The following is a 25,280-nucleotide window of genomic DNA, read 5'->3' as shown; positions in this document are numbered from 1 at the left end:
CTGACAAACAAGCTCAAACAGATATGCAACATATGGATTTATTAATTCATCAGACACAAACAGCCCTGCCTGGTGTCAGGAGCTGCCGACTTGCCCAGCAATGTTGGCTCTGAACGAGAGCCGTGCTGGGGCACGGTGCCACTGGCACTGCCAGGCTGGGCAGGGCTTTGGGAAGGGCTTTGGGCAGCCTGGTCTAGTGGAAGGTGTCTCTGCCCATGGCAGGGGGTTGGAGTAAGATGATCCCTAAGGTCTCTTCTAACCCAAACCATTCCAGGAAATGATGATTTTATGGTAAACTCACGCTGGAGGACGCTGAGCTCCCCCAGGGGCAGGAGCAAACCTGCAGCAGGGATGAGCACAGGAATTTCATGGGGCAGGATCACACCCTGAGCTGGACTCACCCCATTTAAAACCCTCTTTTTTTAATCCCCCACGCACTGGATAACTGAGAGCTCTTGCCACAATCCCAAAGCAAAGCTGAGACTTCCAAGGGTGCCAACACGGGGCAAGTGTGAGAGGGGTTCCCATTCCATCACCTCCAGACAAAACACACCCCAAGGCCAGAGTCGTATCCAACTTCTGTATTTAGTGGCTCTTTACAGAACTTGTTCCTTCCAAAATTGTTAAACAAAGTTCATCGATCTCATAGAAACTTTTGAAGTACAGAACATGAGCCTAACAAAAACGTGACCAGTGTGTCCCGCTGGCTTTCATACATCAGGATTGCCGTGCTCAGGACTGTCCCAAGTGCTTCCTCAAATCCCATTCCACTTAAAGCTCCCTCTAGCACTCAAAGGAGAAGGCAGGCAGTGGTCACACCTCCACCTGCCACAGCACGGTGGCAGAGCAGCCCTGGGGTTTGTCAGGGCAGGAGGGGCAGGCAAGGAGAGCTGTGCCCTCACCCAGCATTGCTCCACTACCACCCGAGTACAAAAATACCCTTTATTCTGATAAAAACATCTGCAGTGGAAAATCCATCCCTGGGAGCTTGGCAGGGCCTTGGTGGGTGATGGTTGATGCTGTGGGGGTAGGGGACAGGGCAGAGCAGGCCAGGGTGGGACTCTCCACATCGTTTAAAGGCATTTTGTTAGCAGAGGCTGGCTGCAGGTGGTGGGGTCAGGGAGGTGACAGGGAGCACACTGGGACTGTGACACCACTGAGCTCCTGTGTCTGCACAGGATCAGCCCTGGAAAGCCAGGTGGTGCTTGGTGGTGCTTTGCCCAGCTCAGGGTTGAGCTTGCCCAATTTAGGCAGGAGCCTGATTTGATGTGACACCCCAGAGCTCATCCTGGCATCACTGACACCCACCACCTGGGACATGGCTGTGGGAAGGGGATGCTCTCCCTGCCCAGGTGCTCTCCCTAAAAATGTGCTGGGCTGTGATGCTGGAGCAGCCCTGAGGAGGGCTCAGCCTGTGAGTGGGTGGCTCACAATTTTTGGGTGCTCACCTCAAGCACTGCTGCCCCAGAGCCAAAGCTCAGAGGCTCCATCCTTCTCTTTCCTGAATGGATGGGGAATCAGGATGCCATGGATATCCATCCCCAGTGAGCTGGTACCATCCTCAAGCACCACACCCAGGGACATTTTCCCATCCCAAGCTCACTCGGGTTGCTTTCTTTGCTTTTGCCTCATTTTCTCTCCTCCTTTGGGAGCTGGCACGAGCTGCAGATGGCAGGTGGGAGCTGCCACCGGCCGCCGGCTGGAGGAAGCGCGAGGGACGGCGTTGGGACCATGCTACATCTTGTTCCAGAAGGCTATTGCAGACATTTCTACAACATATACAACCGCACGGGACATTCTGTGTTACAAAGGCTTCCAAAAACATAAACCACCAGAACTAAATACATACTCGATGGCGTCGGGGGCTTTAGAGTCTTCAGGGACTAGGACGCAGTCTCTGGCTGGGGCAGAAGCGATGCAGTGTCTTACAGACAGGGGTGGAAACTGCAAAAGTTTCTTAAATTTGGTCAGTCTCATAGTGCTTCTTGATGGCTTTGCTCAAAAAGTCTTTTCTGTGGGTTGGTTTTCTTTTTTTTTTTTGTTTATTTGTTTTTAATCTCATCCAGTGGCAAACTACAAGACTTCAGTGTACATTTAATGACACGACTGCTACATCATCTTGATTTTATAGCTATCTTTAATATCAAAGCAGCTTAAGCTGTTAATAAATTCCAAAGTATCCTTTTATTAAAATATCTAAAAGAGGTCTATAAATATTTTTTGTTTTTTTTGTTTTTCTTTTCTAAAATTGTTCCCAGTTTTTCACATTTAAAACAAAGCCAGAGGGGTGGGGTGGATTCATAGAGAGGGGTCCCCTCTTTTTTCATGGGCGCTCCTCTTCTGTGGCGCCGGCCACTCGTCACCTCTCGGTGCACACTGCATTTATCAAAATATATATATATGTGTGGGGGCGTGTATATATATTTGGGGTGTCGGGGGGGCTCAGAACTCCCACTCGAGGGCCTCCTCGCGGTTGGCAGCCCGCTCCAGGCGGTGGATGATGTTGTTGAGGTTGGCCATCTTCTCGTGGCGCCGCTGCACGCTGGTGCTGAGCCGGGGGCCGGCAGCCGGTGGCAGCGCCGGCGACACCGGCCCGGCAGAGGACGGTCCTGGAGAGGCTGAGCCGGTGAGGCCGGGCGAGGAAGCTGCCGAGGGCGACGTCGGGGACACCACCAAGCTGCAGCGGGACGAGCCCGCCGAGGACTGGGAGCTGTCGGGGTGTGGTGGCGGTGGCGGCGGTTGGGGTCCCCCAGCGGTGGCACCGGCGCGGCCTCCCCGCCGCGGGAGGCTGGGGGCGGCGGCGTGGGGGGCTGCCCCCCGCTCCTCGTGGGGAGGTCCGGTCCCTTCGGCCGCGCCGGCCGGGCTGCGTGAGTCCCGCCGGCGGCTCCAGCCGCCCGGATCGCCCTGCTCCTCCTTCACCTTCACGGGCGCAGCCGCACAGGGGGGCTCGTCCCCCACCAACACGGGTTTGTGGTCCTCGGGGTCCGAGTCGGGGCTGTGGGGGGCCCGGCGCCCGGGGATGGCCGTCCCACTCTGCTCCGGGTCTGTGTCATTGTCCTGCGCGCCCTCCACCAGCATCTCTCGGCGCATCCGTGACCTGCGGGACACAACCATGGAGAGGTGGGAACAAACACCCACTGCCCCATGCCACATCTCCAGCCAGTGGGCAAAGTGTCCACTGCAATGTCACCTAAGGATGAAACCTGTGCTGCTCCCCAGGGCTGGGCTGCTGTGGGGATGGATCCTGTGCTCCAGCAGCCTCCATAAGGCATTCTCTCCCCCTCTGCAGAGATCCTGCTCTGGGGTGAGCAGGTGGATGTGAGCATGGAAACCACTTCAGATGCTCAACATGACTTGGTCAAGGAAGCCAACACCACCCACCAACCTGGAGACCTCCAGTGGGTCTGCACCTCTCATCTAGTGAAGAGTGACATGGCAGGCTGGAAGGGGAGCAGAGACACCCCCTCTGTGTCACAGCACCCCCAAAGCCCGGGAGTGCCCATACCTGTAGTTGTGGAACCAGTTGATGACGGTGTTGGTCTTGAGGTTGAGCTGGAAGGAGAGCAGCTCGATGGTCTGCTGGGAGGGATATGGCTCCAGCTGGTAGGCTTTCTTTAGGGCTTCCTTCTCCTCTGGCGCCAGCACCACCCGCGGCTTCTTGATCTGGAGCAGGCTGAGGTCCTGCGGCGGCGCGCTGGGGCTGGCGCACTCGGAGCGCGCGCTGGGGGACTCGCTGTCCGAGCCAGCGCTCATCAGCCCGTACCGGCGCTTCAGGTAGGCTGCAGGAGAGGACACCCAGCTGGCACCGCTCGCCCCCCAGCCCAGGAACCCCCCTCAGCCAGTGGGATGTGTCACCCAACCCAGCGGGGCCGTGTCACCCCGTCCCTCACCCTTCTTCTCCAGCTTCTTCATGTCGCGCAGCTTCTCCACGTTGTGGGGGTCGTTGAGCCAGAGCTGCATGCGCACGAAGGGCTCCCTCCCCTTCAGGCTCAGCTTGTGCCACGGCTTGGGCCTGGAGAGGAGATCGGACACCGAGCCCTGCGTCAGGCCCAGGATGCTCTCCCCAAACAGCCGCTGGCCTGGCGGAGGAGAAGCAGAGGTGGTTAGCGGGGTAGAGCAGCGGGACGGGCGCTGCAGTCCCCCTGCACAGCAGGTGCACCCCATTTCCCAGCCAGCATCCTCCTGGAATTCCCATGAGCACCCACAGAGAAACATCTGGAAGGGGGGGTTGCACCTACAGGAACTGGGGTGCTGGATCCATGCAGTCTCACCAGCAGCTCCCAAAAACCTGGGCAGAGAGAGGGCCCGCACCTAAATTGTTGTCTGTCAGGACCTCCTTGACCTTCTTGGTGATGGAGTAGGTGTCCAGCTCGGGGGACATGGCGACGATCTCCTGGATGCCCATGGGGCCCTGGCTGTTGGGATACATCTTCCCGCCCAGCGCAGGCGTCGAGCGGCTCTCGGGCTGCTGGTTCTCCTTGCTGCTCTCCAAGGCCAGGGTGAGGGGCTCCTGGCAGCCCTTCTCGTGCTCGGAGGGGCTGGGGGGCGGTGAGGGGGACGGCTGGGGCTCCGCCGGGCTGGCTGTGTGACACCAGGGCACAGGGGTCAGCGGGAGGGGATGGGGCAGGGAGCAGGAAGGGCATTTAGGGGAAACCTGTGGCTTTGCCCTCTAGAGGAGAGGGATACCAGCCAAGCTTCTCCAAAGTGGGAGATGATGGTGGTGGAATAATTAAAGAGAGAAAATGCCATCAATATAACACAAAAAATCCAGCTATTGCTTTATGTCAGGCATGAAGCCCAAGGTTTTTGATGTGGCTTTCCTTTTATTTTTGTTTTAAATGAAGGAGGTTGGGGATGGAAGGGACTTCCCAGGATGTGGGTGCTAGTATTGGAGTTGGCAGGGACAGCTCTTCCCAGTGCTGGGGTGGGAGCAGGACAAACTCCCTGGGATGCAGGGGATGGACACAGAAGTGGTGGGGACACTGATGGCACGTGGGGACAGTGATGTCACTTACCCTGGGAGGGTGTGGGCTGCTGGCTGATCCCCTGGCCCAGCTGGTCTGTCAGCCAGAGCTGCATGCGGATGAAGGGCTCCCGACCCTTCTGTGTCAGCTTGCTCCACGGTTTGGGCCGCGACAGCATGTCACTCACACTGCCCTGGGACAGTCCCAGCACCTGGGCACCACGCAGGTGTCACCCTCTGAAGGTGGGCTGCACTCCCCCAGTGCTGGGAAGCTGCCTGCCCTCCACTCCCCTGTTGGGGAGGGGGAGCAGGATGCCACCCACTGCCACCCACTGCCCCACAGCATGTCTGGACCCTCTGTCCCCTGCCACGGGTGAGTCCCTCTGGGAAACCCAGTGGGGTGGGAGGCTGGTCCCCAAAGGGCTCTGTTTAGGGGACTGGGCATTCTTGATGGGAATTGCCACCAACCAATTAATGGTGGCCACTGGGAGACTGGGCTTGGGTCAGACCTGAGGACTGAGTCCTCCAAGGGGAAACAGACCAGGGAAAAGGAAGACTCTGGAAGGAGCTGGTGAAGGCCATCAATGAGCCCAGGCTCTGGCTCATGGAGCAGAGAGGACACCAGACCCCCCCTTCTCCAGGCTGGTACCTTCTCTCCGAAGATCCTCTGGCAGATGCCGTTCTTGGCCAACTTCTCCTTGACCTGCCGGGTCAGCTCCAGCGTGTCCACCTCCCTGTACATGTACATCTCATACTGCTCCGGCGTCAGCGGCGGCACCGTGGGCTTCAGGGTCCGTGGCACGTACGTGGGGTAGTAGGACAGACGCCCACCGGCCGCCGGCTCCGCTCCGGCTCCCTCCGCCTTCATCTCCGACAGCCGCTGGGGCTCCTCATCCGCCGGCTGCAGCTCGTCCTCGTTGGTGCCGCCCTCACCGGGCTCCCCCCGCGGCCAGCCCCGGCCGTTGGCCATGCTGGAGTAGCTGGAGGAGGAGGAGGACAGCGAGGGCGACACGGAGGTGTAGGGCCGGCTGAGCAGGCTCCGCTCCGACGCCCAGTGCTGGTCGAAGTAGGAGCCGGCGTCGCCGATCTCCGACTTCACCTTGCGGATGATGCTCTGGACGAAGGCGGCGGGGGAGAGCACGGCCAGGGGCGTCTGCGGCGGGCCAGGGCTGGCCCCGCTGGCCTCCTCCTGCTTGACCAGGGCGGGGGTGATGTTCTGGCTGACGGTGCCCAGCGTGGAGCGCTCAGAGGGCGCCGTGTCCCCTCCATGCCCGCCGGGCCCCGACTCCATGTCCAGCAGCGCCTGCTGCTGCGCCTGCATCTCCCGCCGCGCCTGCTCCAGGATGCTCTTGATGGCGTCCTCCGAGCTGCTGCTGCCCGCCCCGTTGGCCACTGCCTGTGATGCTGATGGTGTTTTGGGCTCCCCTGCAGAGAAAAGCAGTGAGGGCAGCCCAGAGGAGCAGCAGACATCGTTTACTGTGTGGCCACAGCTCAAAGTGTGGGAGGAAAGTGGTTTTTATCTTGATCTGGTTTGGACCAGCAGCATCCACAAAGCAAAAGCGTCAACAGCCCCAACTCAAAGCCAACTTCTTTTTTGATGATTGCAAAATAAATCCCATTACCAACAATGCGATAGACAAACATGTTTGTTTTCCCTGCCTGTTTTTTCCACCGTTGCCGTCTAATTTAATTCTCCGGGATTCTGCTTTCTCAGCAGACTACCTGTTTTAATGTATTTCATTTCTTGTAATTGACTGTGAGAGCAGCTGCTTTAATGGTTCCTCGTGCCAGATGGATCCTGAATACTCATTTAATCATCTGGTATGGGGCAGGGGGGAGGAAAAAGAGTGCATCCAAAGTTTCTGAAAGCCCAGATCTGAACTCTGCTGCACAGGGACTCTTCCATCCCACACAGCATTTCCTTCCAACATGCCCTAAAATTCTACATGGATGTCAATGGGTGAAACACCCACAAAAAGCCAATTTTTGGGATGGGTGCTGCTGCCACAGGGCAGAGCAGGGACTTGGCCACCCCCATGGCAGCACCTACCTCCCTTCTGCGACTCAATCTCCTTTTTTGCCTGCTCCAGGATGCTTTTGATGGCGTCGTCGGAGCCGGTCTCCGGTGTCCTGATCCGTGGCGTGATGCTACCTGATCAAAGAGGCAGGATAACAGCTTTGTCACCAGCGCTGGTTTTACAAGCTCCACTTGTATGTCAGGAAGTATTTACTGCTCCTCATGTTCGGTTATTTTTAGGGATGCTGGTTTGAAGACAAATGTCACTCCCGATTAGTCGCTAGGGGAGCACGGGGAGCCCTGGTAGCCCTGGCTGCCAGCTCCTGCCTCTGGCACAACATCTCCCACCACCTTGCTCATCCCAGCCAAGGGCACCCTCTCCCCACCAGGAGCAGAGACATGGGCACAGAGACCATGTCCCCATCCCTGGCACTGTGCTCTCCTGGCTGTTAATAGAAGTATTAATGACGGATCAGATCCAGGGGATAAATCAGAGCCCTCCAGGCTGAAGCCAGCAGGTGCATGGACCATGGATGTGCATTGTCCAGTCCTGGTGCCACCACAAGGACTCGAGTGACCAGCTGCCACTGCTGAGATGCGGCCAGCAGCCACTGTCCCCAGAGATGGGAGTCACCATTCCGCGACAGTGCCAACGCCGCGCCAAGGTTCCGCAGCACTAAAACTTCATTATTTTAATGAAATATTCCCCAGCACATTGATTCATACAGCACAGAACAGCCTAATGAATAATTAAATGGCACTTGTCAGAATAAATGAGTAAAGCACGTCCAGGGATGCAGTTCCACAGCCATGGGTTGTTGTTAATTGCTGCCGTTTGCCAGAGCTCATCCCACCCGGCTCCAGCTCCATCCCAGCAGGGAAAATCCTGGGGAACAGCATCCCAGCACATCAGGGTCTGGTGAGCATCCCTGCCACGGCATGGGGCACCCCAGGGTGAACTGGGGTGCACTGGGAGGGACACAGGACCCGTTGTCCAGGGCCACCCCAACCACTCACCTCTCTGGCGCACCTGGATAGTCCTCAGGGCCAGCACGTTCTGCTCGTCAGACAGGAACTGCTTCATCTTGATGAACGGCTCCTTGCCCTTCACCGTCAGCTTGTGCCAGGGCTTGGGCCGCGCCAGGATCTCGCTGACGGAGCCCTGCGACAGCCCCAGCACGTAGTGCCCGAAGACCCTCTGCCCAATGTTGTGCTTCAGCAGCTGCTCCTTCACCTGGAAGGCGATTTCGGCCGTGTCCAGCTGCTCCTCCTCGCCAGAGCTGCCGGCGCTGCCCTCGGAGGGCTCGCCGGGCGGGCTGGTGGCACTGGTGGCCGGCACGGGGACGGGGTGCACGGAGCTGCTTTTGGCCCCGAAGAAGGAGGAGGGGAAGGGCGGCGCCCCGCTGCTGCTCTCGCTCTTGTAGCCGGGCACAGGGAGCTGGGGGGCCTTGGGGTCCCCTGAGAGCCGCTCAGCCCCTGGGAAGGGGGACAGGGAGAAAGTCCGGGGACCGTCAGGGGCCACGCCAGGGCCAGGCAGCGGCGGGAGGGGAGTGGGGGATGCGGGGTCATCAGCTGGGGCGTGGTGAGGGGATGGGTACGGCTGCTCCATGCCCAGTGGATCCTTCCCTGACTCGTCTTCGGAGTGATCCTCCTCTAGAGATGAAGGAGAGAGAGGGAGACACACTAGAGTCCCCTGGCCACGGCTCAGGCACAGCCCTGCAGCCAAACAGCTCCTGCCTCAGTTTCCCCAGGTGACATCCCACCCCAACACAGCCAGGCCGCCCACATTCCCACGGATATTCCCAGCAAGATGCCACAGAATCTAAAGTCCCTACCAGTGCTGGCCAGCAGGCTGGGCTTCTCCAGCAGGTACTTCTGGGAGGGGTAGAAAGCCTCCTTCCCCAGCAGCAGGGCCTCCTCCGCCTTGGAGATGCTCTGCAAGGAGCCAGGGCGAGATGGGGACAGGCGGCGGAGGCACCGTCGGCAGGGCTGGCTCAGCCCGGCCAGCGCCTCGGGACGCGCCATGCCACTTGCCTGGGGCAGGCTGCAGCCAGCAGAGGCCACCTTCATCGCCTTCAGGATGCTGGCAGGGAGACAAGGAGGTGACATGGTGGCTGTGTCACAGCTGTGGTGCTGGGACATCAGCGAGGCAGCCGTGGGTGCCGGTCAAGCCATACCTCAGCTCGGTTTTGATCTCCTCGTAGTCAGCCTGTGCCTGCAGCTTCTCCTCCAGCTTCTGTGGAGCAGAGGAGGGGACTCCTTGCAGCCAGCTCCTGGTGGCCACACGGCACGGCCGGACCCACGTCCCCCACCCTGGCATGGCAGGACCCGTGTCCCCCACCCTGGCACGGCTGGACCCGTGTCCCCCACCCTGGCACGCCCCAAGCCCCCGCGGGCGCACCTCAATGGCCTCGTTCTTGGCGGCCAGCTGTCCCTCCAGCTCAGCGATCTGGGTGGCAGAGGACTCCTCCAGCTCCTGCAGAGAGCTCTGGAGGTGCTGCACGTCCTTCAGCAGCCGCAGGATCTCCCGGTCCTTGGCAGCCAGAGCTGCCTCCAACCTCGACCCTGAGCACATGGAATAGTTCACTTTGTCCTGCTGGGAGAGGGGACACTGTCAGCTCCCGGCCACCCAAGGTGGGGACAAGGGCCACCCTCCCCATTGGACATGTCCCCACAGGAAGCAGGGCTCAGCCCAGTGCATTGGGGACACTGGTGACAGAGCCCTGGGGAGGGACAGACATTCCCTCTGCCCCTTGAAGGTCTCCCAGGTGCATTTCAGTGCTGTGGGAGGCTGAAGGGCACAGCCAGTCCCACCACCTCAGAGTGAAAACACTCAGGCATTTTGGGCTTGCTCCCCAACATGATGGGCGCTCCCAAACACAAAAAATGCTCCTGCATCAGTGGGGTGCTCCCAAGTGCAGTGGGATGCTCCTGGCTGTGATAGATACTGCAGGCCCCAAAGGATGCTGCAGGCCCCAAAGGATGCTGCAGGCCCCAGGGCTGTCCCTGGCCCTGAGGGGTGCTCCTGGCCCCAAGGGCTGTCCCTAAAGGGGTGCTCCTGGTCCCAGGGATGCCCTCACCCCCGTGGTGCCCGTCGGGGAGCAGCAGGCCAGGCGCAGGGAGCTGTTGACGGCCGCCAGCTGCTCCCTCAAACTCTCCACTTCCCTCTGCGCCGCCTCCGCCCGCTGCAAGAGAACAGAGCAGGAATCGCACCAGGCACTGCAGCTCAGCCCACCCCACACAGGGCCCAGGACCTGCCCCAGTCTCTGCCTCTCCTGAGCATCCCACTCCCACCTCCAGCATCCTAAGCCCAGCCCAGATATTTAAGCTCCCCCCATGTATTTAAGGTGCCCATGTCCTAACACAGTTCCTGATCCCAATCCTTCAGCACTGGCTGCAGACCATCTCCAGGATATCTTTTTTCCACCCAAAAGGATGGTTTTATTTACACAAATTGTTCTTTAGACTGCTTTTATTATCCACATGCACTTATTTGTACCTACATTTTCAGAATTAAAAAAAACACTAATTAAGAGGAGTGGACAGGACCAAGAGTGATTACACTGGAATCTAACACAGGAACAGTGTGGGTTGTGCCCTAAAACACCCGTGAGAGGCTGGAGGTGACAAGTGCCAGCTCCAGCAGCCAAATGGAGCCTGGCAGAAACCCAAACACACCCATGACCCTATCCATACATGGGGCAGGGGGTCCCATCAGTGGGCAGAAACCTGAGCTCTCCTTTGTAGGGATTCCCAATCGTGGTGCCTGTCAACCCCTTATCAGTTTTGGGGACAGACACTCAGGCCACACAGATGCTTGGGGTGCATGCAGCACCTCGAGTTCTGCAGGGCCAACCCCACCAGCCCCTGCCCAGTCAGCTCCTGGCTCACCTGGTTGGCTTTTTCAAGGTTGGTCATGATCATGGCCACTTCATCCGCCCTGAGACAGAAAACAAGAGGTGTCAGAGGGTGTGGGGGCACAGACACAGCCCAAAGCTGGTGGAAATGACACAACTTGCAAAAATTTTTTTACAAATTTAATCAGGGTCTTGTTTGCCTTTGCCCAGGGGGAGGAGAACTGAAGTTTCTCCTCAAAAGACTCCCGGGGAAGAACTGGGAGTAGCCAGGAGATAAACAGGAGATAAGCAAACATTAACAAACATTTCCCCCCTGGCGGGTCGGAGACACCTGGTCTGGGAAAAGACCGATTAGAGAGCCCAAGGATGAGGACCCAATTAACATCGAAGGTGAAGGGATTAATAACCAATAGGAGATGGGAAACTAAGGATTGTGTTATTTGAGACCAGTGAACGTGAATTTCTGTGGGGTTTTTATGTACAAATACATGAAAGTCTGGTACAAAACCAGGCGTGATTGAATGATTTTCACTGCATAACCCGGGCATGAGTGGATGAAACAATTTCTGTTGCACATCCGGGCCAGAATAAAGCAATGCCTTGGTTCTCCAACACTTAAAAGGTGTTGTTGGAGAGTTTGTGTTTTTCTCACAATTTCAGTGAGACAACTGAGGATGTCCCTGCAGGGGCTTGAAGCATCTCAGCTCCTCAAGCAGCATCACGGAGACGTCCCAGTGCTGCCAGAAGTGTCTCAGCTCAGCTCTGAGCACAACCCAGCCCTGCTGGGAACTCACTTGGACGCCGCTTCCTCGTCGTATTTACAGCGCAGCTCCAGCAGCTCCGTCTGCGTGGCCTTCAGCGCTGGCAAGAGGAAGAGGAGGGTGAGCTGTGGGGTGGGCGCCAGGCCCTGCACGGTCAGCAGCCCCTGTCCCGGCCCCACTACCTGCGTGGAGCACTTTGATCTTCTCCTCTGCCTCCCCCAGCCGAGCGGCCAAGGTGACCTGAGCTTCCTGCAGGCCCCTGCGAGAGACGGGCACCAGGGATGGACCAGGGATGGAGCGGGGGCACCGCCGACCCCACAGCCCCCCAAAACCACACAGAGACCCCTCAGAGTCCTCTCCTCTACCCCATCACTCACTGAAGCCAGGAAACTCCCACCAGTGGATACCAGGATGTGTCCAAGCTGTGTTACCCCTCAGTAACATGTTTAATGTTTATTGCCCCAATTGTAAAAAAATTCACATTGGGTTGAAAATGGTCCTTGATCCCTGAGGTTGAAACCCCTCTGAGGGGGGCATAGCAGCCCACCCCCTCCTGTAATTAACTGGAGGAGGGGGAAGCAATCAGGGCAAAGTTATTCCGCATTATTTATAGCCTGCACTTGCCAGGAACTTACTCGCAGAGATCTGCAATTTAGGGTTTAAAGATTCTTCATTTGTTTCCCTGGTGCAGCGTGTTAAGGAATAACAATGAAGGCACCAGAGCATCCGAATTAAAAGGTCATCTAATGAGGTTCACACAGCGACCTGGATTGAGCCCACCAGTCCGAGCAAAGCCATGAGCCAGGGATGCTGCACAAAGGGACAACAGGAGGGACCTGTCCCCGCTGTGCCTGTGCCTGCTGCTTCCCCAAAACCACCCGGGATGGGGATGGACAGACAGACAGACACTGGGAGAGTCTGGTATCGAGTTTCTGAGTGTGATGTGACCGCTCCCAACCGGACAGCAAAGGGAAGGAGAAGGTGGATGGATGGATGGATGGATGAATGGATGGATGGATGGACGGACAACTCGGTGCAGGAGCAGGGACAGAGCCACGCGTCCTCACAGCGTCCCAAACCCACCCCATTTGGGCTCCCACGTACTTTTGCTTGTCTGCCTCATGTCTCTGCAGCGGGGTCTCTGTGCCGGGCGCTTTGGCTTTGCCGTCGGGGCCGGGCAGCGGGGGCTCGGCTGCCGGCGACCTTGCGTCCCTGCGCTCTGCGGGGACACAGGCACACACACACGGCTGCGGAGGGGACACAGCGGTGGCCAGGGGGCAATCCTGGCCCTGCATGCCAGGGATGCTCCCAGGGGCTGCTCCTGGCCCGGTACCTTTGGTGCTGCTGAGCTCCGGGTGCTTCTTCCAGGGCCGGCTGAGCTCCTTGAGGGGCGGCGGCGGCTCCGGCTCGAGGCGCTGCAGCTGCTGCAGCCGATCCTCCAGGCTCCGGGCAGCCTCCAGCACAGGAGCGGGGTCTGCGGGAGGTGGCATGGGTGGTGAGAGACAGGGATGGCCCTGCACAGGCCCTCTCCCACCTCCCCGTGCTGTGGGGACACCCCGGGTCCTGCCTTTCCCAAAGCCATGGGGACAACACGCCAGGTCCTGCCTTTCTAGGAGCTACAGGGATATCCTGAGTTCTGCCATTCCAGGAGCCATGGGGACATGCCAGGTCCTGTTTTTCTAGGAGCCATAAGGACATCCTGCCATTCCAGGAGCCATGGGGACATGCCAGGTCCTGCCTTTCCAGGAGCCATGGGAATATCGTGAATTCTGCCTTTCTAGGAGCCATAGGGACATGCCAGGTCCTGCCATTCCAGGTGCCACAGGGACAAGCCAAGTGCTGTTTTTCCAGCATCCATGGGGAGATCCTGCCATTCCAGGTGCCATGGGGACACCCCCCTAGTCCTGCCATTCTAGGAACTGTGGGGACACACCAAGTCCTGCTTTTCTAGGAGCCATGGGGATATTCTGAATTCTGCTATTCCAGGTGCCATGTGGGGACAAGCCAAGTCCTACTTTTCTAACAGCCATGGGGACATCCTGCCATTCCAGGTGCCATGGGGACCCACCAAATTCTACTTTTCTAGCAGCCATGGGGACATCCTGCCTTTCTAGGAGCTGTGGGGACACACCAGGTCCTGCCTTTCTAGAAGCCATGGGGATATCCTGAATTCTGTCATTCCAGGAGCCATGGGGACACACCAAGTCCTGCTTTTCTAGCAGCCATGGGGACATCCTGCCATTCCAGGAGCCATAGGGAAAAGCCAAGTCCTGTTTTTCTAGGAGCCATGGGGACACACCAAGTCCCTCATTTCCAGCAGCCGTGGGGACATCCTGCCATTCCAGGAGCCACAGGAACATCCCAGCCTTTCCCTGCCAGCCCTGTGACACGGAGGGACGGGCTGGGGACGTGGGGACATCACCTCCCCGGGCACGGTGGCTCCTGCAGGGCTGCTTTGGGCACAGACAATGGAGGTTTGTGCCGAGGTAAGCAGGTGCATCCGGAGCCGTCCGTCTTCCCTCTGTCAGCATTACACCATCATTAGCTGGTGTCTGCTCAGCGGGGTGTGCCATTATGTCTCCCAGGGCTGATGTAATTATACATTGACATAATTAACCCAGCAAGCCCATTAAGCAGGCCAGCTAAAAATTCATCTATAATTATTTGTTGTGTGCATGCTAATGAGTCCATCTGCACTGCCATTGTACAACATGAACAAATTAATTTACAAGTCTGGGTTTTTTAATAAGTTCAAGAAAATGCCTCCTATTGAGCCAGGTTAATGTAGGTTTGGGGGATTTTTTTTTCTGTTGGGCTTTTTTTTCATGGAAAAGAAGAGGAGAGAAAATAGATTTGAATTCTCCAGGGTCAAAAAGTTAGGCAAACAGGGAAGTGGGGTGGAGTTGGGCATGCTACCGTACGGCACGTGGCAGGCATCCAAGGGTAAAAGATAATAACAGTGGGTGGTGGAAAAAAATTCCAACAACTGGCTGCCTCCACTCAGAACGGGACACAGAGCAGCTCTGCTGCTTGGCAAGCCCCTGGCTGAGATGCAAGAGGGATGAAGGAGGTCAAACATGGGATTTGGGGGTCAAACACAGCCCCAAATGATTTTGGGAGTGAACCCGCCCAGAAGATGCAAGATTTGGTCCATGCCAATGTGGATGCTCCTTGCAAACAAGGAATGCCGTGGCACGTGCTCCTCCAAATGGGATTTGGGGGGGTCTGTCTGTCCCACTGCTGCCATCCCACACCATCACAACCCACAGCATCCCCCCAGCATTAGTGACTGCCAAACCAAAATCCCCTGGAGCATCCTCCACAGGGAACGTCATCCCTTCTTTCTGCTGGACATCACAAATGAATGGATGGAATAAGAGGTTTGTGGCAGGATTCTGGCCAACGTGGATCCAGAGGCAGATGCTGAGTGCTGTCAGCTCTGTCACTGAAACAGGGAGGTGGCTCCAGCTGGGACCCTCCTGGGGATGCTCACGGCATCCTTCAGCTCCTGGCGTGTCTCACTCAGCTCAGCATCCCCCAGGCTGGTTCCCCACCCAGGGGTGTGGGATGGCAGTGATGCAGCACAGCCCCAGCCAGCCTGGATGCTCCCACAGCCATTAATAACTCCATAACGACATGAGTGGAGATAAGGATATGGATAATTAAACCCTGCACTCCGGGGGCTGCTGGGATCCCCCCTGTCCCCCCCAGCCCTGGGGGTGCTGGCAGGAGGCTCCGTGCCAGCCTGTGAGCTGCTTCCATGGAGATAATGGAGATAAACACTGGGACAGGCCCTGTTTGATCCACACCAGCAGCTCCTCCTGCCTCCAAGATGAGAAATAATATGGGAAAAATGGGTCTGAGTGATAAAGCACCAGGGATTTTCCTCGGGTCAGCATTTTCCTTCCCATGAGCTGCAGCCCTCCGTGTGCTGTTCCCTGTTTGGAGCTGCCAGCCTGGGATGGAACGGTGGGAGCAGAGCTTTGGGAAGGGAAGAACAAACCTTTACAACAGCCAGGGCAGTGCAGGTGCCAAATTCCTGGCTGGAGTAACTGCACTGAGCTAATGCCACACTGCCCAGCCGCTGGGAAACACCATCCTCGGCTGTGGGGCTGGCTGTGCCACCACCTGTGAGATATTGGGGTGTAATCCCTTCCTCCATGCATCACATCTTCCACTGGGACAGGTTAGACCTGACACTGGCCAGCAGCACAGATGGGTGACACAAGGGACACAGGTGCCTGAACAGGACCTGAGGGCATCACTCTGGGGCCATAAATATATATTTATTTAATTAATATATATAAACTGCATATGTAGTGGGTGAGGATATGGAGTGGTAGATCAGCATGCCTGAGAAACAGTGTGTCCTTGCCCCTGGCCTGCTGATCCATACCCTCACACATTATATTTGCAGTTTATTTATATTAATTAAATAAATAAATACAAATATAAGTGCGACCACTAGCTGGCGTCATTGGCCATCCTTTAGTGGCAGCGCTACAGCAGGATCACAGAATCACAAAATATCCTGAGCTGGAAGGGACCTCAAGGATCCAGGAGTCCCACTCCTGGCCCTGCACAGACACCCCAACATTCCCACCCTGTGCATTCCTCAGAGTGCTGTCCAAGTGTTCCCAGCAGCCTCAGGGCTGTGCCCATTCCCTGGGGAACATTCTCTCTGGGGGAGAACTTTTCTCTGATACCCAACCTAAACCACCCTGACACAGCTCCAGCCATTCCCTGAGTGCTGTCCCTGCTCACAGAGAGCAGAGATTGGAGCTGTCCCTGCACTGCCCCTCCTGAGGATGCTGTGGGTTGGGATGAAGGCTCTCCTCAGTTTCCTCTTTTCCACACTGAACAAACCAAGTGCCCCCAGCTGCTCCTCAAATGACTCCTCCTCCAGACCCTTCTCCACAGCCTTCCTTTGGCTGCTCACTAACAGGGACAGGGGCAGCTCTGAGTGCTCCTCACCTTCTCCTGAGCAGACAAGCACCTGTATCCCTGGGGATCACCAGCTAATCCCGGTGCCAGGGCCATTCTACCCAGCCCACCTTCCATGCTGCTGCTGCCTGGCCCCAGGAGGAGCACAGGGCACCCTTGGTGCACCCATGGGACACCCACAGCACCTCCATGGTGCTGTCACCTCTCCTCTGCCACCCCATCCCAACCTGCTCAAACACATCCACCAGCGCCCTACAAATCCCTCCACGAGTCAAAGTCAGCCTTAAATCAAATCATCCCCAACAACAATGACATTAATTATGCTTTTAACACATTTTACTGCTTCCCCCCCTTCCCTTCACGCCACATCTGTGTGAACAATATCCAAAAGATTTACGGTTTTCTCCCGTAATTACAGACACACAGCCAGCTCACTTATCAAAATACTTGCTGAGCAATCAGGCTCCGTTACAGTCTCTGCCAGAGATTTGTGTTGACAGCAGCCATTCAAAGCAAAAAATGTCGAATCAGGACTTATGTGGCGCTTGGAAAGTATTCCACAAAGAGTTTGCCTGTCGAGAGACATGCGGACATGGAACAGACGGGGCTGAACGGCGGGAGGGAGGATTTGGGGTGCAGGAGAGGAGCCAGAGACGCTGTGGAGAGCAGAGAGAGGAGAAGGAGGAGAGCACAGGGAAAGAATTTTGTGGCGTGCATGTGTGTGTGCATCCATGTGCAGGCGGGAGGAGCCGGCGGGTGAGCGCGGGGAGGTGGGGAGGGAAGATAACTGGGTTCTGCAAGCCGAGCTGACATTTGGTTCTCGTAGCACAGGAGAAAATTTAATGAGGACAAAAATATGTCTCCCTAATTCCCCTAAGAAATCATTAAAACATTTTGTTATTCCTAAATGTCTGGAAAATGAATTAGTGGCCCTGCAGGAGCCTTTCCGCGCGTTTTCAGCCGTTTGCAGCTCTCGGCCCCCGACGTGCCGGGGGACGCTCCGTGCCTGGCGCACACCAAATCCCCCAAAGTGGGGAGCAGCAGGAGGGGGCTCCCAGCTTGTCACCCATCCCTAGCACCAGCTCTGCCAACACAGACCTCAGGGCTGCCCCGTGCCTCAGTTTCCCCCTCCCAGGACAGGGTGACAGAGGAAGGATGTCCCCGTGGAGGTGCTGCGAGCCGAGCTCGGCCGTTTCGCTCAACTTACCGTCAAACAGACAAGTGGGAATAGCCGCAGTGTTACTACACGGGCTGAGCAAATGTATTCCTTTCCTAACGTCAAGATGCATTTGGCTCAGGGGCTGAAACACAGCGATGGCAAAAGCTGCTTCCTCTCCTCTCTTCGGCTGGGATCTCCAGAGCACCATGCGCCGGCCGCGGTGGGCGACGCCAGCCGTGCCAGGGACGGTGCCAGCCGTGCTGGGGACGGTGCCAGGGATGGTGCCAGGGATGGTGCCACGGTCCTCGCTGGCTCCTCTGGGCACCGGCACGCAACTCGTTAGGCAGCCAGGTCGCCACCGCTCTGCTTACCTGGAGCTCCGAGCAATTGCGTGTAAACGCTCAGGAAAGCCGTCTCAGCCTCCTTGCTGCTCTTACAAAGTGCAATCACCTGCGGGGAGAGGGAAAAAGGGGTCAGGGATGGGCTTGGAGGGAGGAACCGGCCGAGCTGGTGGGATCAGCACCACCACAGCCACACACGGGTCCCCCCGGCGCGGCTCCGTGCCCCGCGCAGCCGTCGCTGCCTGTGGCCAAACTCCTCGTGCTGCTGCCATGTCACGTCGCCCTAAATCATTGATGTGCTCTGAGTAAATGAAAATTATAATTTAATGTCGGCGCTTAAATAAGGAATAAAGAAGCGCGCCCGCTGTTGTGCCCGCCGGGCCGGATCCGGCGCGCGGCCTCGCCCAGAGCCCTGCCAGGGTGGGTGGAGGGGATGCTCACATTGGGAACGGGACACGTCCTCCTGTCCCTGTCCCCCTTGGCTGTTGGGGTACCACGGTGCTGGTGACACTCACGCCAGCCTCATCCCAATAACCCAACAACGTTAATCTGCTGTGTGTTCCCATCCAACATTTATGAGCATGAATCATTTACTCCCTTTAATTTTTCAAGGCACAATGACACCTCAGGGCAGGGGCTGCTGCCCACCAGGTCATCGTGGTTACCCCTCACATCCAGCCCCACCTGGAGCGGATGGGATGGGGCAGCAGAGGGACACGAGGGCACAAGCATCAGGGATGGAAGTGACCCATTCCCAGCTGGAAAGAGCCAAATTGGGCACTCACACCAGCCAGTGATGGAGGAAGAGGTGCCCACCCAGCAGACACACTGTTACGACAGAGAAATAATCAATTAAATTGCTCTTAAGCCACCGATGGGCTAATTATGAAACAAAGCCTGAACTTTGGGCCTCAGTTTGATGGCATCTCCCACACTGGAGCATTTCCCCCTCCTGTGTGCCAGCAGAGCTCCTGGCTCACCCCTGCAGCCCGGATTGCCATGGCTTGTCATTGCAACCCAAAGCAAACGGCTCATTTGTAATCCAGCAGCCACCTGAGCAAGCCGCCTTCTCCTCCGGAGCTCGCAGGCACTGGAGCACAAAGATCATTTTTCTATTGTTAAAATTGTATAAGCCAGGCTTTTTATAGCAGCTCGTACACAAACCCACTTTCTCAGCACCGCGGCTCCAGCAGAGGAGGAATTTGGGGGCTTTTCTTCGGCGTTCTGCAAAAATGCTTGGCTTCAGGGTGCTTTAAAATAATAATAGTGAAGAGGGGAAAGGAGGGAGGAGGCAGCCAGGAGCCAGCACTGCCTGTGTGCTGGAGCAGGACAGATCCATGCCTGATGAATCTGCCAGTGGGGTGAGCCCTGGTGGGGGATTTGTAGGGATGTGGCATCTGCCCTGTGCGACCTCCCCATTCCCAAACCCTTTGGAATGCACAGGAGTGGAGCAGGAACATAAAAGGGGCCATGGGGATGCCTGGATCTGCCCCAGCTGCTCTGAAGAGCTGCATCTCCCCTGAGCTGGTATCAACCAAAGGATGCAAAGCAAAAATCCAGCCCAAATGTTCTCCATTCCCTCTCCATCACCCCGTGTCTGTCCCTGTGCACCCCCAATCCATGCCAAACCAAACCAGCTCCAAACCAAGCTGTTTGCACTGCATCTCCTCCCTCAAGCCACATCTCAGAGACAAAGCATTTTCCAAAGGGAACCTTTCCCTCTCCTCAGCAATCCCTGTGGAGGTCTGAGCACCTCCACTGAAGGGTGGGAAGGAGCCTGCAGCATCCCCTGAGCTGGCTTCCAGCACATTCCAGCCCATGTCAGCGCCAGGGCATCACCACTGTGAGCAACTGGCACGTGCTGAGCCTGACACCCACTCAGCTCTTCCACAGCCCCAGTAAACTTGTAGGAAATGTCAGCAGAAAAAAAGATATTTAACATTTTCAGTGATCTTTTCCAGATGGGGGATAATTTACTCAAATGCCAGGGGGAGATTCCTGCTGGAGCAGCTCTGAGTCCCACACAGGGATGGCTCACCCAACACCGAAACTGCTGCAATTCCTCACACAGAGCTGAATAAACACCTGGAAAAAGCCCACATCAGCCCTAAAATCAAGGTATTATAATAAAACACCTAAATTCTCACTTTCTTGACAGAGAACCAAACCCTGCATCCACATCCAAGAAAGCAACACCTGAAAACATGCTGAAAAGAGGAGGAAAGGGCTAAAAGTGGGGGAGCTGGGTTCAGGTCAGGATGGCATCGCTCCCATTCTCCCCATCACCACGATGCCCATGAGTGACACAAACCCAGTGCCTGCTCTGAGCGAGCTCTGCCTGTGCATTAAACACCCAGGTACTCTTAATTCCCATTTTTCCCCCTGCACAGCACCCGTGGGCTCAAGGTGAGGCTCGGCACGGGATCGCCGCCGTCTGATAAATTACATTTCCGCGCCGGGTCCTTTTCATGGCTGGTGACTTTCCAGCAAAGCAATTATCACTGCAGAATGCGTAATAGCCTAATTAATTACTATTGTCAGGCTGGCCTCTGTGCCATGATTATACCTTCCGAAGCCAACTTTTTAAACATTTGGAAGCAGAAATATTATTATAATTGAGTGACAAAAATGGTAAAACTCCCCCGGCGCTCGGAGCGTCTGAGCATCCCCGCTCCAGAGGCGCGGGATCTGCGGAGAGTTTATTCTTGCATCCCCCAGATCAAGTGCAGGATAAGTAGTGGGTTATTTCCATCTAAATACTGGTGGCAGTAAACCACAAATGAGCTCTTTTTCAGCGTGGAGGAACAGCTGTCGGGGGAGAAAGCGGCAGCAGAGACCCCAAATGTTGAAGAAAAGTGATGAAAAAGAAATTAATTCAAGGCTTCGCTGCTTTTTCTTGGGTGGTTTTTTTTTTTTTGCTGATGTGTAAAGAAGTTGGGGAGAGAGAGAGAGGGTGGCAAGGAGGGGGAGGTTGGGAAGGAGACACAGTCCTGGGTGATGGGGCTGGACCACCACGAGGAACCAGACACACCTTGGGGTCCTTTGGTGCCTGAGTGTCCAAACAACCCCTTAAATCCACCAAAAATGTGCACAGAGCCATTGTGCACCCACAGATTCCTCACACGCCCCCACAGATCCATCCCAGACACACACAAACCCCTCACGCACATCCACAGACCCATCAAACACTCACATAAATCCCCATAAATCCATCCCACCCCCGTAAACCCACTGCACACCCACCCAAACCCATCACACCCACCCAGACCCCACAGCATCCCCCCACTCCCACCATTCCCCCAAAGGCAGGAGCAGCTCCCAAGATTTTCACAAGGCCAAAAAGCAATTCGTGTCAAAAAGATCAATAATATAAAAATAAAGCCTGAGAATTCTAGTTAAAGGGAACATCACAGAAATATGTTGTTCACGTCCATGATTCGGAGATTAAAAAAAAAAAAGGGGGGGGGAAAAGAAGAATCAATAAAAGTTCTTTAGATGATGTTATTTCTAATGAGAAATACACCAAGACTGCTGCAAATAACTGCTTAACGGAGGAAAAAAAATGCATTAATAATTTACCTTCTAAAGCGCGGGATCCTGAATGAGAGAAAATTGCTGCTGGTTCTTAATTTTGTTGTAATATTGCCTGACAAGTTCAGCGATGTTTTGGCAAAGTTCTCAAGAGCAGAGACGGAGAATACTCAGTTCATTAGGTTATTTTTCCTCTCTTTTTTTCCCACATCATCCTGACCCTGCTGCCTCAGGGAGAAGGTGCCAAAGCTCTTTGCTTCCTGTGCACCACAGGATTTTTTGGGCTGAGCACCCACACCAGCAACAGGGAAAATATTTCCAGCTTATCCACCCTCCCCACCATAACTTAATCCGTGTTTTTTCACTGACTGTTCGAGCTGGTTCTTTCCTTCTTTTTTTTTTTTTTTTCCCTCCATTCTTTTTCCCTGAATTTATTTTTTTAGTGCATTTGCTGACAGTTGGCAGCTCTGAACCATCTGCCAGCCGCACAAATCTCAAAATCAAAGTTTTCAGCACCCAACCCAAGGAGGAACAGGCTGATTTCTGACCACCACCAGGAGAAGGTGCCACCTGGGCAGGTTAATTCCCAGCAAGGATTTCTTGCAATCCCCCCATAATTATTTTGCACGAAAAAATATTTTCCTGGAAATTCACGCTCGTGAAAAAATATTTTCTTGCAAAAATAGGGAAAATTGTGAGGCTGAGAGCAGTGGGCCAGGTTGGTGTGGGATACAGGCAGGGATGCTCAGGCTCTGCATCCCTGGCATGGATGATGGGGGTGATGACGGGGTTCCCATTGATCCCCAGATTTGGGATGCAGCCAGGCTGGCCCCGCACCCCAAGGATTGCAAAGTTTCACCTCCCACTTAGCAGAACAAAACTTTTAATTTAGATGTTTTCATCTATCTATCAGAGTAAAAAAAAATAAGTTTAAAATAATGACTGTAATAAATGAAGGTAATTAATTGTAGTTTGTTCCTTTACTGTCTAGTCAGCTTAATTTTACCTTTTCATCTAATAATGAGAAAATAATTTTTGTGCTCTGAGGGTTAATGATATGTAACTGCAAGAGCTGCTAATTGCATGTTGCAAACTATTCATCAAAATCCCCATCTGCGCTACTTGATTATGTTTGCTAAATTATTGCTTTGAATTATCTTTCATAAAGCAACTTTTGTAATTAGCAGGGCTTTCGCTCTGCTCTTTTCTCCGGCACAAGGATATTCAAACTTTGTCCCTCTCAAGCTGTTGCCATTAAACTGCTTTTGGGGAGAGAAAGGAGCTGCCCTTTAGTTGAAGAGGGGGGAAAAAATAAAAGCTGGGTTTATCCTCTGTGGTGACAATTTCTTCTTCTGGTCCTGCTACTCCTTCCTCAAGGAAAACAATTGTGTAAGAGCCTAAATATTATGGGGATGTATTCAGGAATAGGAGAGAGAAAGGGCCTAACAAGCCCATCCACACCCCTCCAGGTTCATATTTAAAAATTATTTTTTCCCCTTTTTTCCTTGCCATTTAGAGGAAGAAGCAGAGAGGGAATGTTTGCCACCCTTCGTTTATGGGGTGATGCACTTGGCTCTCCCTGCTTAATATTCATGGGGAGAGAGGAAAAGTGGGGTTTGAGGGGGGAAATATATGGGATAAATTTGAAAAATAGGAAAAAAGGCAAAAAAAAAAAAAAAGGAAAAAAAGAGGGGGAAATGGAAAAAAGAAGAAAAAAGAGGAGGAAAGGGAGAAAAAGGTAAAAGCGGGAAAAGGGAAAAGAGAGGAAACATGGAACAAAGAGGGGAAAAGAGGGAGAAAAAGAAAAAGAAGAAACAGAAAAGAGGAAAAAGCATAAAGAGAGAAAAGAAGAAAAATATGAAAAGGAGGAAAAAGGAAAAATATTTGAGAAGAAAAGGAAAGTAGAGAAGGATTAAAGGGAAGGGAAAAAATGATAGGGGAAAAGGAAGCGGAAAAAGGGAAGGGGAAAAGAGGGAAAGGAAAAGAGGGAAGGGAAAAGAGGGAAGGGAAAAGAAGGGAGAAAGGGGAAAAAGGGGAAAAACAGAGTCCTGATCCCCCTTAACCCTGGCTCCAGGAGCAGCAGCATCTCACTTGTACCCACCCTGCACCGCCTGGCACCAAAGCAGCCCAGAAACCCCAACCTCAAGGCAGCAGAATCCACTTTTCAGGCTAAAACCCCCCAAAACCTCCTGTGGAAAAACTCCCTGGTGGGAGGAAGGAGGGTGGCAGAGCTGGGCTGGGAATTGCATCCTGCTCTCCCTGACACCCCCATAAATCCGGAGCCACTTGGGCGGAGGGGCCGGCCGGGCTTCCCGAAGGACATTGCTCACGTCCCTGGAGCGGATCTAATGAAGACTATTGGAAAAAATGCAGTATTTAAGAGACTGAAAATGTATTCCTATTGTTATCACTCTCTCTTTATGTGTTTATGCACAGTGCATCGGAATGAATCAATACCGGATTGCTCTATAAATAAATGAGCATATCAGTAAACCCAGTAATAAAATGAAGTGATGAAAAATATGGAAATCAGCCACATTTGTGTAAATCCACTTATTGTTTACTTTAATATTTTCCCATGCAGCTCCGTAGCTCCGAAGAGACAGATTTAAAACCAGGTAATGCTCAGCAGATGACAGATCCTAATGTGCCGCTGCTGGCGAGCTCGGAACACCAGCAGCTCTCCAGGGGTTTCCATCCAAGCACATTAGAGGAGCAGGGCAGGCAGCCCCTGGAGAAAACACTGAATTGCCAGGGAGAAAAGAGGTGTCCTGAAGTGCCATGCATCAAGGAGCAAAGCCAAGGCTCAGGTGGATGTGGAGCTCCTGGCGCAGGATGGAGAAGCCTTCCCTGGCAGCATGGTGGGCTGGAATCATGTTGTCCCATCCCAGTGGCTTGGTTCCTCCTCAGATCCCTCACTGCAAGCTCATCCTGGGATCCTGGATGTGCCACAGCCCCTCCACAGCATTTCCCAGTTACATCGAGGCATCTCACTGTGCTTCCTGGTCATGTTTTGGCAACTCCTGAAAACGTCATGGCATCTCCAAACCACACCTGGCATCTCCAAACCACACCCTGGCATCTTCAAACCACACCCTGGCATCTCCAAACCACACCTGGCATCTCCAAATCACAATTGGCATCTCCAAATCACACCTGGCATCTCCAAGCCACACCTGGCATCTCCAAACCATACCTGGTATCTCCAAACCACACCTGGTATCTCCAAACCACACCCTGGCATCTTCAAACCACACCCTGGCATCTCCAAACCACACCTGGCATCTCCAAACCACACCCTGGCATCTCCAAACCACACCTGGCATCTCCAAACCACACTCTGGCATCTCCAAACCATACCTGGTATCTCCAAGTCATACCTGGCATCTCCAAGCCACACCCTGGCATCTCCAAACCACACCCTGGCATCTCCAAACCACACTTGGCATCTCCAAACCACACCTGGCACCTTCAAACCACACCCTGGTATCTCCAAACCACACCTGGTATCTCCAAGTCATACCTGGCATCTCCAAACCACACCCTGGTATCTCCAAACCATACCTGGCATCTCCAAACCACACCCTGGCATCTCCAAACCCACCCTGGCATCTCCAAGCCATACCTGGCATCTCCAAACAACACCTGGTATCTCCAAACCACATCCTGGCATCTCCAAACCACACCTGGCATCTCCAAACCACACC

At 54.8% G+C, this 25,280-nt stretch overlaps 1 protein-coding gene across 12 annotated transcripts in view; it reads right to left on the bottom strand.

Annotated features, from left to right (window-relative positions):
- Window positions 1-566: 566 nt before the first annotated feature.
- CUX2 (cut like homeobox 2) overlaps window positions 567-25,280 on the bottom strand; it is a 64,607-nt gene continuing 39,893 nt past the window's right edge. For 3 of the 12 annotated variants that reach the window (XM_064726587.1, XM_064726586.1, XM_064726588.1), the window contains exons 2-19: window positions 17,750-18,151; window positions 12,932-13,072; window positions 12,703-12,817; window positions 11,781-11,857; window positions 11,632-11,698; window positions 10,872-10,920; window positions 10,061-10,165; window positions 9,382-9,576; window positions 9,158-9,216; window positions 8,816-9,063; window positions 7,998-8,633; window positions 7,014-7,115; window positions 5,613-6,388; window positions 5,016-5,175; window positions 4,312-4,581; window positions 3,891-4,079; window positions 3,506-3,779; window positions 567-3,097 (exon numbers count right to left, since the gene is read on the bottom strand). In XM_064726587.1, coding sequence (XP_064582657.1) covers window positions 2,443-3,097; window positions 3,506-3,779; window positions 3,891-4,079; window positions 4,312-4,581; window positions 5,016-5,175; window positions 5,613-6,388; window positions 7,014-7,115; window positions 7,998-8,633; window positions 8,816-9,063; window positions 9,158-9,216; window positions 9,382-9,576; window positions 10,061-10,165; window positions 10,872-10,920; window positions 11,632-11,698; window positions 11,781-11,857; window positions 12,703-12,817; window positions 12,932-13,072; window positions 17,750-17,909 — 4,278 coding nt within the window. In that variant the 5' untranslated portion in view covers window positions 17,910-18,151 and the 3' untranslated portion in view covers window positions 567-2,442. The remainder of the gene's footprint in view (window positions 3,098-3,505; window positions 3,780-3,890; window positions 4,080-4,311; window positions 4,582-5,015; window positions 5,176-5,612; window positions 6,389-7,013; window positions 7,116-7,997; window positions 8,634-8,815; window positions 9,064-9,157; window positions 9,217-9,381; window positions 9,577-10,060; window positions 10,166-10,871; window positions 10,921-11,631; window positions 11,699-11,780; window positions 11,858-12,702; window positions 12,818-12,931; window positions 13,073-17,749; window positions 18,152-25,280) is intronic. The other 9 variants (XM_064726592.1, XM_064726590.1, XM_064726596.1 and 6 more) reach the window with 8 other exon arrangements.

This window comes from Zonotrichia leucophrys, chromosome 15 (genome assembly GCF_028769735.1).
Source record: "Zonotrichia leucophrys gambelii isolate GWCS_2022_RI chromosome 15, RI_Zleu_2.0, whole genome shotgun sequence".
In the NCBI taxonomy this organism is placed as follows: Eukaryota; Metazoa; Chordata; class Aves; order Passeriformes; family Passerellidae; genus Zonotrichia; species Zonotrichia leucophrys.
Note: the sequence above shows the minus strand (reverse complement) of the source record. Positions and strands in the feature narration are given on the sequence as shown.